The sequence below is a fragment of the Equus quagga genome, chromosome 4 (genome assembly GCF_021613505.1).
Source record: "Equus quagga isolate Etosha38 chromosome 4, UCLA_HA_Equagga_1.0, whole genome shotgun sequence".
Lineage (NCBI taxonomy): Eukaryota > Metazoa > Chordata > Mammalia > Perissodactyla > Equidae > Equus > Equus quagga.
The window spans coordinates 42,120,053-42,136,340 of NC_060270.1; the positions used below are offsets into that span (position 1 = coordinate 42,120,053).

Here is a 16,288-nt window from a genome sequence, read left to right on the forward strand (position 1 = left end):
CTTTTGAATAGATCCTCATGTTTCTCCATGAGGAGCCTGAGGGTTAGGGTTGTGCAGGAATTGCCTAAGGTCCTGTTAGTAGTCTGATGATGCTGGGTCGCTGAGCCTCAGGGTGTCAAATGTGAAATGAAAATCATAATAGCTACCTCACAGGGCGCCTGTCACAAATAAATGAAGATGTATTGGCACACATACGTACAATTAAAATAAAATTATAAATTCAAAAATAGAAATTACATAGCGATGTATGTGTTTCTAGTATATAATAAACATTTAACAAAGAGCATTATTTTAACAGAGGTCTCCTTTCTACAAACACCAATTTGCTTCCATAGAGGAATATGTGGTGAGAAGTGAATGGAAAAGCTCCTTTGAGGTTTGCTAACATACTCCTAGGGTAGAGTTTTAGTTACTTTCTTCCATCTTCCCACTCAAAGTTTCCTGAAGGTCTTTTATCTATCCCATTAGTTAAATGAATTATTCAATGATAGGATTCTTCTGCTTTTACCTCAGGTGATGGTGGCAGGGTTTTTAACCTCTCATTCAACTCCTAGTTGAAATGAGCTCCTTTCCTATCTCGGAGCCTCTCCCTGCTAGGCTATGAGCTCCTTAAAGGCAGGGTGTGAATCTGGTCAAGACTATCTTCCCCGCAGCTGCTCTGCCACCTGCCATCTCCCAGTGGGCTCAGGCAGAGTCACCTAGAAACCTCCGACAGAAAGTTTACTGGAAAATTTAATCAACACACTGAATTCTCTTTCTCAAGGGAGAAAGATCCTTGGTTTCCAGTGGTCTTCCACCCTTTATTTCCAACACTTTCCAGGCCTTGGCTCAGCCTAGGATAATTCATTTCTGCTGGAAAATTTACTAGGGGTTATCTGTTTAAAATGGTTAAATCAAGATTTTCCCTGGTAGATAGAAAAAAGTACAACAAAAACTGAAGAAGTTGACACCCACATGGTATCAATAGAGGGATAGATAAATACACCAATGGAGCAGAATAGGGTGCAGATCACGCCCTCCACCCCAGCTGCTATGCTTATATGAGAACTGTGGCATTGCAAATCAGTGAAGGAAGAAGAGACGATTTTATTATACCCATTTGGAGGAAAATAAAAAGAATATTCCTCTCGTCATCCCGAACAAATTCAAGATAGATTAAATTCTAAACACAAAATGCTACATTGTCCTAGAAAAAGTATGAGAGAATAACTTTATAATCTTGACATCAAACCCCAAAACCATAAGGGAAAAGATCGTCACATTTGACTATAAAAAATTAAAAACTCTAACACAAAATATATTTAAATACAAAGAAACATTCAATAACATGTTAGCAATGGTTTCCTCTAGTAAAGGTAATGCAAAGGACATGTGGTAATATGTTATCTGGGCTACCAGAAAAACATTAAAAATAAAAATGTTTAAAGAAAATATATTTGTCTTTAACTATCTAGCTGAAAAAAATTACAGTAGGATCTTTAACCACTATACAATTTTACCTAATATCAGCCCTACTTATTTTATTAGTAGAGATTATTTTTTTCATCTTCAGTAATATACTTCTGAGAAAGATTGTAACCCAAGAGACTGCCTTCAGAAATTGACTTTTAAAGACCCAGGATTTATTTTAAGCTGAAATAAAGTGTTGACTAAAATAGTCCACTCTCAGACTCCCTGTTTGACCTGTAACCACAATTACTATTTTTTTTTCCATCCAATGGCATGTCGCAAAATTCCTTTTTAATTTGGGTCTCTGCTGGTGTTTGCAGCTGGAAATTATTTCCACCTCTTGTTTCGGACAGGAGAAAGTCATGGCTGGAAAGAACCTTAGAATTCATGTAGTCAAATCCCCCATTCCAAGCTTGAATTCCCTTCACAACATCCCCTCTTGCTCCATTAATGCGCCCATGACAGCCGCCCCAGTCTCTGTGAACTAGGCAAAGAGCATAGAGCACAGAGCAGAGAAACAGCAGGAAGGGGAGTTGTGGCAATCCTGACATCCTAAAATCGAAGTTTTATATGGCACTGTACCATACAGAAAAAAAAGTCAATTCAAGATTGTTTTTTAAAAGGCCTTACTTTCTGGATGGGGCTTCTGTTCCACCATACGCACTAAGTAATAAACTTAACGTGGCAGTGTTGGAACATTATGAGAATGAATCATTCCTAAATTATCAGCACATATTATCATATAAATGATCACTTTGCTTTCTCTCCCAATAGTGCTATAATCTCGAATAAAGCAGTTTATATATGTTTTAAGTGAGACCACCGTGCACCAGAAAACTAGCATTATATTGCTTTAATAACAACAATGCCAAATTATTCAGGCAGCTTTCATCGGACGCCCAAGTTTCTGGATCAAGTCCCAGTCAGTCCACTCTACATCTGTAAGGAAAACAAGTCAGACTGAACCTGAATACAGTATTGTCTGCAGTGTCCCAGCCTTGTATACTCAAAGACCCAGATCAAATTGCCAACAATGGAACCCGCTCCCAGTCTCTGACTCTCTCCTCTTTCCAACCCTAAAAACTCCTCCCACAAAAATTTGGGTCTCTAGAAGAGAAAATAAGTGGAAAATAATGATCCTACCTTTGATGCATGGTGGCCATGATATGGACAATTAAAAAGAAGTTCTCTAGTCTAGTGAAAAGGATGGCTAATATAATAGTTTGGACTTAAGTGATGCAGATTGGCTCTGTGGAAAAAAAAAAAGAAGAAATGACCCTGAGGGGGGAAAACAGACCTTCATAAATTTCATCATGCATCATGTGGGACAAAAGAGCCATTGAAATTAGAGTTTGTACAAGTGTATCATGATGATGCTGTTTTCAACAAGTTCTGCCAAAGTCTTCAAACCGCAAGCACTTTTAGAATTGATAATTGCCTGGAGAGATAATCTACTTTCTGTTCGCTGAAATCTAAGTGAAGGAAAGAGGATGCTGTCCAGAGAGTTTTAATTTGCCTGAAAGCCTTAATCAGATGATGAATTTTCCTCTGTGGACCCCTTTCTTAGTCTGTCAAGAAGAGCTTTGCTGCTAAATCTGAAAATGTTGGCAGACACACACTCCTTGTTAGAAGTAAGACCATTGTAGGTAGGTACACACAAATACAATATATAAACAACGGCTCTGCCTCAGAGGGTTTCTGTTTGTTTGTGTTCTGAGGCGGATGGAGGGAGGTATTACAATCTTTTGCCAGTGGAAAACAGCAGGTGTCATAATCAACTTGCCCTTTATCAAGCGACTGCATTTGAGTCAGTCCTGTTTACTTGATACTAATGTAGAAATATGACTATTGGGTCCAAAATCAAGAAGTGAGGATGATTTTTTATACAAACTTTGGTTCTTGGAGAGGGAGGGAGGAAGAGAGAACGTGTAAGAGATTGAACAGGATCTCTCCTGTAACATCAGAGCAAGTATTGCCTGCGCCGAAGGAGACTCTGCACTCTCCCACTAGCCTCCCCCGTGTATCTCAGCCTAGAAATGTAAGAATCCTCTAATACTCAACCTTGGACCAATGTCTCATTCTTGTGCAGGGATTTTTATGGTGGACAGTGGGCTATTCTGGAGCCACTAAACTTGTCTGTTGGCTGGAATGTGAAAACCATGAGCCACCCCTCTCATCGCCTTCTTGAAGCAGAGGTGCTAACCCTATCCGCCAGGACAGCCTCTCAGCTAGCTGCCGTTTGTCCCCCATCGATCTCCTTTGTTAGTTCCTTTGCAGAAGGTGGACATCACAAAACATCACAAAAATAACACTGCTTCTGCTGAAACAAATGATTTCAACCCATGCTTTCTTGATGGCTGGGGGCAGATGTTTGATTCTGGAGCTTCACAGATCCCAGTTTTCTACTCTCCTCCTGTTCTTTTACTACTTTCAGGCCTTGAGAGCAGATAATTGTAATACTATGGAGTGCAGTGAACAGCCTGCTATGGGAACTCAAAAGAGCCACTAACTCTGCCCAGTTCCTTCCTTTCTGTTTTAGTCTTTCAGTGTTTCTTGGTGCTTTTAAATCTCATTTCTTCTTCAAAGTAGCTCTGTGAAGAAAGTAGGGTAGGCATTATTCCCACTCTTACAAACGAGAGTTCTGAACCTCAGAAAGGTTAATTAACTTTCCAGGATTACACAGCGAGTAAATCTCAGCCTTCAGAAGGAAATGTACCTTTTGCTTCCAAATTCTATCCTCTTGAGGTCATCATGGTGAAAGATCCAATCAAAGGTAAATCATTATTGTTTTAACATTTTATGACTCAGTCATTTGAGAATAATAGCTCAAATTTCTGAACTGAGTATTTATGATCACAGAATATCATCTCCAACTACTAAATTAAATAATGTTTTTGATAAATTCTCAGCCAAAAAGAGACTGAAACTTACCATTATTGAGTTTCCTTTTTATATTTGTATAACTTAATTCTGGTTTAGATGAGAAAATAAGATTTAGCCAATGATTAGTATAAACTAATGTAATTGCTTACATTACTTTCTGACATGCAATAGCAAATGGATCATATTTTAAACAGCCAATTATCTTGTAAGTATAATAGCAAGTTTTATAATAACTTTTTATTTCTGAAACATGCATTTTAATATGTATTAATAACTTTAAGGTAGCCATTTCATCTAACAAGTAAATAGTGTGTATTTTTAAGACTGTTCATTTAAAGTTCTAAGCCATATGTTGTACTGAACTCAAAGCTCACTATTTCTGCTTCCTCCTATAATCAATTGGACGTACAGAAAATTATTCCATCTTGAAAAAGGACTGAGATCATTGAGTTCTTATTTTGTGTCCTAAGTTTTGCATATACCATCTCTTTCAATCGAATTTTACCATTGAGGAGCTGAATTTCAGAAAAATTAAATAACTTCCTTATGGTCACTCAACTATTTAGCGGTAAAAGTAGTATTTAATCCAGTCTTTCTCCATACCATGCTGTTTCCCAGGAGAAATTATTGTTTAATTCTTATAAATGTACATATAAACAAAATCATATACAAAGTTCTATTTCTGGAAGGTCTAAAGGAGATGTAGAAAAATGGATATAGAAAAAACAGATCATTCTGCAGAGGAAAGCTCAATGCAAATTAACTTGTGAAGAGGAATTAGTGATGGATGTGGGAAGAAGTCAATTGAAAAAAGTGACCTATTGAACGATTTCCATCTGTATTTGTAAAACTTGACAATCCACGATCTTGTAATTATATAATCACGCCTATAATAAGAAAGCAATTAAAACATTTTGGTCATGCTACTTATCTGATTTTACATGAGCTTTGGGTGATGTAGCAAAGGTAGTAGGACTTGAGAATGTAACCTTTAATTGGGGAAAACCTCCTGACAAAAAATTATATTTTTGTGAGATACAGCTGTAGAAATTATAATGCAGTTTGGCTAAATAAAAGATGAAGTGAAGAGATTTTGATTTTAAATAATATTCCTAACAAAGATGACATAAACATATGAATATAAAGTTTTTTCCCAGTGAAATTCAGTCTTGGTAATGTTCTCTCCATTGAACACCATGAGTACATATTGTAAGTGTTTTTGGATTACTCACAATTTCCAAAAATTGAGATTAGTTGATGCCTATCTGGCTTGGGATTCAATGTCTTTCCCTTCACTCTACTTTATTCTAGTAATAATCATGATCCCTTATTTCTAAAATTGACTTTACATCCTTTATTTCATATTGGCTTTTGCCATATAAATAATCCCGTGGGGTTGGATTCTTAGCCATTTTATTGTCATTTCTTACTCTTACCAGATGGTCTCTTTACTATCTTGGATTTGTGCTTCTACATGTCTGTAAGTTGATTCTTCATAGCTCATAATAGCTAGTACTTTCTGTGCCTTTACTGGACCTCTGTTTTTACATCTGAAAGTGCCTAATCCACCCATCCTTGTTGATGTCTAATTTAGAGTGCAACATGTTCCGTTCTGCTCTTGGAAAAAAAATCATCTGACATGGGAACAGGATTTTACAGTTTGCAGAGTGCTTTAATGTATATTATGCCATTTGTTCCTGGCAGCAATTCCTCTCTATGAAGCGGTTCTTGATTTCCTCCAGGTGGGGAGTTTCACTATGTACTTGGTTATCATTTTGATCCCTCCTTTAATATGCATCACAAGCTTTATTTGTGTAAATGCTTTACCTTTGCTACTAGACACAAAGCGTCTAGAAGCCAGAGACTAAGTCCTGTTTATTTTATCTCTCACAGTGTTTAGTATCATGCCTCATACAACTTTGTTGCTAAATAAAATCTTTGTTCAAATATTGAACTAATTTTAAGTCAATGTAAAGAAATTCCATGAACTCTGACTGCACTTATCTATACTAATGAATTAGACCTTAAATTGTAAATTTTGGATTTGTTATTTAAAATATTTCTTTCCTCAAATATACTTGTATATAAATATTTTCTCAAATATTTATATTTGTTATATTTACTTTATAACCCACACAATATCCACAACAGTTTCCAGAGAACCTACCATGTTGTTGTATAAATTTTTAAATAAATGATCAAAAGGAATACTTAAAATAGGCATCCAATTATAAAATCAGTAAACTTAGCTCCAGATTCACTTCTTTTAGTTATTCCTAGCCTTTGTTTAGATTTTTATTCTTCAAAATCGTAGTCTCTCATACTATGTCTTTTCTTACTATGTAAGTGGTGTTCTGAGGACTGAGTCTGGGGTGAATAAGGTCATTATCCATGGGATCTGCATTTGCCTCAAAAATGCTAGAATTTCCCTTTGTTTCATCTTGCTATTTTAATTTTAAAGATGCAGAACTGAAGAGGGAAGATAAAAAGCACACCAACAAACAAAATGCACAAGATTACAAGTTTTGCTCAAGGGCAGGAGAGAGAACACTAGAATTTTGTGTATGATGAATAAATTTTCCCTTTTTATTTTCACTAGGTTTAAGGTTCTAAACAACCATATTATCATACACAGGGGTCATGTGTCTGAGATCCTTGGTAATCTTATATTAATATCAGCTAGAATGGGCTATAGGAAGGACCAGATTAGATAACATTTGGTCTTTGGATCATTCTGCCCTTGAGAAAAATCAATGAATTTCTGTTTCCTTAGCTGCTCTGTTCGATGGATATTCATGAATTCACTGATTATTCAGTAAACATTTATTGAGGACCTGCTATATCTTGCTATGTACCGTGCTAGGAACAGGGGCAATAAGATAAAACATAGGAGGAGACCCACAAACAACTAGTATAAAATCCCATGGTAGGTGCCAAAGTAGAACCTAATAGTTAACTCTAATCTAGATAAGCGCAAAGAAGAGAGTCATCAAGCACGCTTTGTGGAAGAGTGGGACGACGCTCAAAGAGTTTTATAGACTGATGCTTGAACTGGGTTTGAAGAAAAAGCAGAAGTTTCAGATAGAAAAGGAATAAAAGGATCTTTAAGAAAGAAGGCAGATTATGGGCAAAGGCAAGCTGACTTAAAAAGATATGGGCTATCCTGGGTGATAGCAAAATTGTTTAGTTTAGCTGGAAAGAGAAAAGAGAAGGAGTTGGGAGAGGAAAGGAGAGTTGTGTCATGGATGGCTTGGAAGGTCATCTTGAGGAGTCTATTCTTTATCTTGAGGGCAATAGGGAGTCATTGAGGGGGTTTTAAGAATGGAATAAGAAGGCCAGAGTTTTACAATGTGAAAGATGCTTCAGTGGGGGCAAGGATGGGATAGGGAGATGATTTCTCAAGTTGATATGTGTTGGCAGAGCATTTTATTTATTTATTTTTTTATCGAGGTAACATTGGGTTATAACATTATATACATTTCAGGTCTACATCACCATATTTTGATTTCTGTGTAGACTACATCATGTTCACTATCCAAAGACTTGTTACCATCCATCACCACATACATGTTCCCAGTGACTCCTTTCACCCTCCACCCTCATCCTTCCCCTCTGGGAAGCACCAACCTAATCTCTGTATATATGTGTGTGTTTATGGCTGTTGTCTTCATCTCTTATATATGAGTGAGATCATACTGTAGTCAGCTTCCCCCTTGATGGGCACTCAGGTTGTTTCCAAGTCTTGGCTGTTGAGAATAATGCTGAACGTAGGGGTCCAGGTATCTTTACACATTTGTGTTTTCATGTTCTTTGGATAAATACCCAGCAGTGGAATAGCTGGATCATATGGTAGTTCTATTCTTAATTTTTTGAGGAATTTCCATACTGTTTTACATACTGGCTATACTAGTTTGCACTCCCACCAGCAGTGTAGGAGGGTTCCCTTCTCTTCACATCCTCTCCAACACTTATTGTTTCCTGTCTTGTTAATTATAGCCAGTCTGACCAGAGTGAGGTGATATTTCATTGTAGTTTGGATTTGCATTTCCCTGGTGCAACTGATTTTTGTATGTTGATTTAGTATCCTGAAACTTTACTGTATTCATTTATTATTTCTGAAAGTTATTGTTGGATTCTTTAGGGTTTTCTATATATAAAATCATGTCATCTGCAAATAGTGACAGTTTTACTTCTTCCTTTCCAATTTGGATCTCTTTTATTTCTTTTTCTTGTCTGATTACTCTGGCTAGGACTTCCAATACTATATTAAATAGGAGTGGAGAAAGTGGTCATCCTTGTCTGATTTCTGTTCTTACAGGGATAGCTTTCAGTTTTTGCTGATTGAGTATAACATTAGCTGTAGGTTTGTCATATATGACCTTTATTATGTTGAGGTACTTTCCTTCTATACCCATTTTGTTCAGAATTTTTATCATAAATGGATGCTCTATCTTGTCAAATGCTTTCTGTCTATTGAGATGATCTTGTGATTTTTATTCTTAATTTTGTTAATGTGGTGTATCATGTTGATTGATTTGTGGATTTTGAACCATCCCTGCATCCGTGGAATAAATCCCACTTGGTCATGGTCTATGATCTTTTTAATGTATTGCTGTATTCAATTTGATAATATTTTGTTGAGGATTTTTGCAGCAATGTTAATCAGTGATATTGGCCTGTAATTTCCTTGTTCTTGTCTCGTTTTTGTATCAGGGTAATGTTAGCCTTGTAGAATGAGTTAGGAAGCTTGCCCTCCTCTTCAACTTTTTGCAAGAGTGTGAGAAGGCTAGGTATTAAGTTTTCTTTGACTCTTTCTTAGAATTCACCAGGGGAGCAGTCTGGTCCTGGACTTTTATTTTTTGGGAGGTTTGGATTACTTTTTGATCTCCCTACTGGTGATTGGTCTATTCAGATTTTCTATTTCTTTTGATCCAGTTCTGGAAGGTTATGACTCTAAGAATTTATCAATTTCTTCTAGATTACCAATTTGTTGGCATAAAGCTTTTCATAATTTTCTCTTATAATCTTTTGCATTTCTGAAGTTTCCATTGTAATTTCTCCTCTTTTGTTTCTGACTTTATTTATTTGAAACTTCTCTATTTTTTTCTTGGTGAGTCTAGCTAAAGGTTTGTCAATTTGTTTATCTTTTCAAAGAACCAGCTGTCGGAGCATTTTAGAGCAAAGATTGTAAGAGAAATAATATTTTACTATCAATCGCTATTATTATTCTTTTCACATACGTAGCAATTTTAAAGTTCAGAAATTAAGCGTTATTAGCTAAAACAAGTTTAAGCACATGGTTAAATACCTGTCTACTTGCCTATCCCTATCTTCTCTTCATTAGCAGGGGGAAAGTCAAGTGAAGATGCACTGCAGAATACATGAACACATGGGAAAAGAGAGGTGACTGGATTATTATTCATCTTCATGGAGGAGATGTGTCTGATATGTGTGTCCGTAAGTAGATGAGGAATACTGGTGTAGAATAGGGCTTGAGTCCATGGAACTGGACTTGAGACCCAGTTCTAGCACACATTAGTCATGTGACTTTGAAAAGTTAATTGATTTCTCTGAAACTCAATTTGTTCATCCTTAAGGTGGAATAACCAATTCCTGCCTTAACTATTTTAGAAGGTCACTGTGAGAATTCATTGAGATAATGTCTTAAGTACAAAAGTGCTTATTTATGCATGCTTTCAAAGAGAGATATTCCTGAGGAATAGCAATAGCAAGAGATCGTAAAGCATTATTAGAGAAACTTTCTTCAAAATGCTTAAGTACAAATATCTACTCCAGAAACTATCTTACTATTTCCAGGCTTAGCCCTTTCTGATCTGTTACTAGGTAAATTGGTGTACACATGTGATAATTTATTTTTATGAATGATGGCACCTGGGTTGAAAATTTTACCATTACAAATGTTACATGACAATTATTTCTCCAAGCAAATTGGACATTTTCTAGGACTAGCTACATGGAAAATACACTAAGAAAGTGTGGATGGGTCAGTGCACATGGTTTATTTTTATTTTTAGTGAAAATGGTTTTGGACAGAGGAAGGAGAATTTCAGGTGGAATCATATCACTTGTTCATTTAAGTGGTTCAATTAGGCTGTAAAATTACATCCACAGGGAAAACGTAGATTCACACATCCACATAGTTCACCTCACTTACAACTATTCCTTCAACATTCAGTCACCAAATATTTAGTTATATTATTAGAAGTTGCTTGGGAAGATACATTATCAATCCTAGGATTGGAACTTCAAAGCATTTCCAATGAAACTTCAAAGCATTTGTAACTCTGGCAAACTCAAAAGCTTAGCCATTTTTTATGCTCTCTCTATCTGGAAAGTAATTACTATGGCAGGATCATATAGAACTGATTAGAGCCCAAGTGAAGAGCCCTGTTGAGTAACTAGTCAGTCACTTTTTTTTTTTTTGCACGAACTGGCGTGTCCTGTTTGAGGGAACTGAAATGAATATCCATAGACTTCACTATGATGAAAAAAAATTGACTGCAGAAAAAGGAGCATCACAAAGAATTTTGTTTTTCTCCTTCATCTTAGAATCTGAAGATTTGAAACTCCAAATGCTACTGTACCAAGACTCCTCAGGTTCCTGGCCAGTAGATGGCTCTGTATTTTTTTTAAGCTGAGATGCTGTCCAACGTACTGAACTGAGAGGTTCAGAGTAGCCTATATCATAAAAATAGTTTAAGTAATGGAACTTGTGTCTTTGAAGCTATTTCCTCCCTTCTTAGGTGAACATGAAAGGAGAGACATATAGAATGTTTTAAGTGGATCTTCCTTGTCTTCATAATTAGGATACAGGCTCATTGAGGACTTTCATGCTTGCACACTTACATAGATTTTACCTTCTGTCCTTATTTCTCATCCATGCTGCAGATTGATGATAAAGCTTGTGTTTGATCTAAATTGTCTGACTGTAGGAATGATGACACATTTCACTGTGTAAGACACTTTTCCAATTCCTTTTATATAGTATACTATTAAGCACCTATCATAAGAAAAAATTGAGATTTTATTTCATAACCTTAATTTATATCTCATTCCAATTAACATGATGTAAATTATTAGGTGTCATCTACACTTTAGATGATGATAATTAAAAGGGGAGCTATAGAAAAATTGATTGAGGAGTAAAACTATAACCTAGACATGTACATGTGTGGCAACTACAAGTAGAAAAAATGAAATTATAATGAATTAGAGATTTTATTCAAAGAACACATAGGGCTTCAGGTGTTTTAAAAGAATATGGTTAATTTGTGGAGGGCAACAGAGGCAAACGTGATGTTATGGAAACAGCAAAAACGTTTAAATAAGAAGATGTTCAGCTTTCTCTCTTGGGAAAAACACTTGAAGTCTGAATTTCAGCTTCCCAATCTGCAAAGTGATAAAAAAATATAATGTCTGCTTCCAGTAGATGTGTACTTGCAGTGATATAGGTAAATATATAGTTCTTGAGATGACAAAGGTAAAACTTTTGTGTGAATTGTAATGTAAGATAGCATACCTTTTTGATCAAAGATCCTTTTCTTCTTGGCAGAACCATAGATTTTATTACTTATTTCCTTCTCTCTTTGTAAAAAATAAAACTGCTACATTTCATATTTCTCTTGACAGTCATTTCTTTGTGAGGAGGTTTTTGCTGTTGTAGTTGATGCCTTCTGCTCCTCTTTCCACTTGCTCTTTGCTCTAGAATCAACTGTTCAGGCTTTTTTCTTCCACAGTAGTTATTAGGAATTAAGCAGACAAGAACTGAGGGATAAAGCCTTTGTTATGCTGTGTTATTCACAAAGGAAACTTTTATTTTCTCAAGAGCAAAAGGCATTATTACTATTGGTCACTGTCCAGAGACAGCTTGGAAATATTTTAATTACACTGAACTTTTACTGCTGTAGTGTTCCTTTTAATGAGACTTGACTTTCTAGTCTTATCTTTCTTGAAATATTTTCACATTTTCTTTACTCAGTCTTTCCTTTCTCAGACTAAATAAAAATTCACTTTTACGGGCCTTTTTTTGGTGCCAGAGCACAGTGACTGACTAAAAAATGATATGTAAAGCATGGTCCTCCTTTAGAGAGTTATAATTTGTCTCCCTAACATAATTGTAAATACATGAAAACCAGGAAACCTTAAGAGAGAAGCTTAGAAATGAAATTTTAGAAAAATAAGTGAGAGATTGAACTTTCAAGATAGTGATGACTTGTAACGGGCTCAAAATATATTGGGAGGATTGACCACAAACCAGTTCATTTTGAGTATTAAGAGAAGCATCATCTATAGGAGCAAGAGCTGATGCAGACAAACTGGATGTGATAACTAACAAAATAAAAAGCAGATGTGGCTACATTTCAGGTGTTGTGCTCAATGCCAGGAACAGGGAAACAATATTGCAATGGGTACTATAGGAGTTATACTTCCAGGTAATAACATGATTTTTTATTTTATCTCTAGCTCTTTTATGATTGAATCAGGTAAAAGGCATGCAATAAAAAGATATGAGTTGAAGGAAGCATAGATGTGGAAGCCATTGCCAGAAACAGTCCTGCATCATCTCCTAGAATCACTGAATTTTGAGACAGAAGTTCTGTTTTTAACTATCTCAGAAGGTCAAATACAATTAAATCTATCCCCCTAAATCTTAACATTTGTATAATTCTTTATAGTTCACAAAATGTTTTTGTATGCCCTTAAATTAGCAAGTGCCTACAACGTTCAATGCCTCACATTGTGAGGAAAACACATCCCCTACCCTGAGAAAGCTTAAATCCTGAGGAGGTCTGGGGCGTGTAAACAACTGGCTACAATATTTTGCAGGCTCAAAGGGGGAACCGAAAAAGGATATGAAAATAATTATAGTAGAGAACTGTAGTTGGCATCTATCATTTTGTCTCTCCTACATCCTTTTGTTTTGGAAATTGCCCCTTTCCCTCACCTTTGGTTCTGGTAAGACTGTCACTCAAAGGGCACTGCTTCTCTTTCCCCCACAGATATGCTCACATGAGTGAAGGCGGCAAATAAGAATGCCCTATCCATCTAACCGTTATGACTGGTCACCATGGTCAGTGAAGGGCCAGTCAAATGCAAGTAGGGTCACTTAGAGTCCCTGTTGAGGTAATTATTTGGATGTTTGGAGAGAGATCCTCTCTGTTTTTCTGAGGGCAAAGTCTATGTAAGTCTGAAGCTGCTGGTGGAGAGAAATTTCTGGAATATGTAGCCGATCCAAAAGAAAAGGAGCCAAGAAGTGAAGAGAGAACATTTTTGAACAGCTGGATCTAGGGCTACCAAAGAAAGTCAACTGCTGACATTTTTACCCACTAAGCCAATACATTTCATATTTGCATGGATGTGTTTGAGTTGTGTTTCTGTCATTTATATCCAGACCTCTGAAAAATAGAGACTCAATTATTTTGAAACAAGTTCTAATTTTATCTATCTATCTATCTATCTATCTATCTATCTATCTATCATCTTAAAGACTTCTCTGTACATTCCAGTCAGGATAAATCTATTTATTAGCTCAGTAGGTATTCCTCAAGTGCCTTTCAAGCTTGGAAGAGCCACTGGTTGTTCCATACTTCTCTCTCTTTCCTTTTACTATTCCTCTTCAGAGCTATGAAATACTCTGGCTATTGAACTGATTGAATATCCCCATGGTCATAGCATGAATGTCATGAGAAAATTTTGTACTCTTTCAAAAGGAATTCCTTCCTCTTACATTGTGGGTGCTCAAGATATCACTGGCATTTATAAATGTGTATTTGGAGGGTTTCGCATTTCGTCTGTGATTTCAAATGGGTAAACAGAGAAGTATCATGAAAGAAACAGCAGAAATATACTTCCAAACTAGTGTAGTTACACTTATAGGTGTGTAGTGACTAGTCCACTTTCAACAATTATTCAACAACCGTTTAAGTCTGAGACATTTGTGAACTTGCTTTGATCCAGATAAATGGGAGAAAAAGACACTATTCTTTCTTTCTGCCTTATAATTACGTATCTGCTTGTCTGTCTGTGTCTGATTATATATTACATTATAAAGCAAGACTTCATATTCATGATAGGATAATGTGGGAATTAAGCTTTCCATATGTTAATTTTCTAGATAACTGAAAAATACCCCCTTAAGTGATGAATGTTTTATAACATTAAATTATTTGAAAGGGATCTTTAAAAATGCATTATATATTTCTATTTTTTCTTAAGCAAAGTAAGGTAATAATAATATAGCTACCATTTTACAAGTGGACTCCATATGGTGGCCCTTTATTAGCCATTTCCATTCAACATTTCATTTAGACCTACTCCTGTGATGGAAGAGATACAACCCTCATTTAAGAGAGGAGTATATTGAGGATCAGAATGGTTAAGTAACTCAGCCAAGATCATAAAACCACAAGGAGGGAGAGCTGGGGTTTGAATTCAGATCTGTCTGACTCCACAGTGGCTATTCTTAGCACAGTGTCATCATTAAGATCATAAAGTGTGTGCTTTGCAAAGATTAAATGCTGCTCTCCCTGGCTTCAAACACTCGAAACTATTTGTCCTGTTGCAAAGGGCCTCACACTGCTCTTTCTTTTGAACTACGTCTGCTTTTTATAATTTTCTCTATATTTTCTCCTTTATTGTCAAGATGCTAACTGTAACTCTGCTGTTATAAGTAGGCCTGGCTGTAGCAAAAAGTGTTCTCCATTTCAGCTGATTGCTTCTTAGCTGCTTTAAATCTAAGAAATTTTCTAGGATAAGTGATCTTAGGTTCTTCGTGTAGCCATGTGGGGCAATAATGATGATAATGATAATATAGTGATCATTTATTGATTATCTACTATAAGCCACTAGATGTATTAACATATGTGGTCTACCTAATCCTGACTTTAGGTAGTTCTTTTGGTTGCTCAGGACTTTCCCCCCTTATTTTCTAGGTCTCAGGTAAATTTCAAATAGATGATATTGACTGGTAAATGATACCTTGCTTAAGTGACCTACAAATACATATCTATATCTATATATGTATGTATGTATGTATGTATTCACATATATGCACACTCAAAAGCTCTGATTACTTACATTGACCTTTCTTTCTACTTCTGCTCAAATGTTGGCAAGGGTGAAGATGGGAATGAATGAGGAAACCCCAAATGGTGATATGCTGGGGACACCTTTGAGAGAGTCACCATGTGCTGGTTGGGAAATGATTTAACTACTTCCATTAAGTGCTGCAAGGTTTGAAAATATCTTATTAATTCATGTGATTATTCATTATTATGCATCCTCAGGATCTAGAGCTATGAGAGGTGGGAAGTTTATCTTTAAATGAATGCTTCTCAATTATACTAACACCAATGTATTTTGCTGTAATGATTCCTTTGGAGCCATTAGGTGGGTATTCTGTAGAATATGAGTACACATTTCAAAGCACAAGGCTGCTTCATAACTTTTGCTAAATTTGCATTGTAAATGTATTTTTAGTAAAGTGATTTTTGCTGAAATATCCCCACCTGAGCAACATATATATGGAGTTCTCTGGATTTTTACACACTTATCTAAATGTAAGGCAAAAGGATGGATTTCAATGTTTGCCTGATTTTTAAAAAAAATTTCTCAATACTTTTCTCTTCTCTGACATTGGGTTCAAAATTGGAAACGGAGAGAAAGTGGTTTTTTGGAGGGAGGTAGGATATATTAGTTAGATTGACTGACTTGTGTGTTTTTATTTGGTTTTGGAGAAAATTTTTAAATGACTTGTATGTTTTAGTCTATATGACTTTTCTCTGAGCTAAAATTGCCAAGTAGGTGTGTGCATGTTTGTTTGTGTGTGTGTGTGTCTACAAGCAGGCACTGTATTTGTGTGATGTGGGTACATACTGCCTGCTCGAATGCTGAGACATTGAACTTTCCAGATGTGACTTAAAAAAATTTATATTTG

The 16,288-nt window shown here is 36.0% G+C and overlaps 1 protein-coding gene across 4 annotated transcripts in view; it reads right to left on the bottom strand.

Annotated features, from left to right (window-relative positions):
- KCNMB2 (potassium calcium-activated channel subfamily M regulatory beta subunit 2) overlaps positions 1-16,288 on the bottom strand; it is a 223,458-nt gene that overhangs the window by 178,514 nt on the left and 28,656 nt on the right. The window contains exon 2 of one of the 4 annotated variants that reach the window (XM_046657941.1): positions 2,593-2,698. The exons of the other annotated variants lie outside the window; for them this stretch is intronic. Coding sequence (XP_046513897.1) covers positions 2,593-2,612 — 20 coding nt within the window. The 5' untranslated portion in view covers positions 2,613-2,698. The remainder of the gene's footprint in view (positions 1-2,592; positions 2,699-16,288) is intronic. 4 annotated transcript variants of the gene reach the window in all.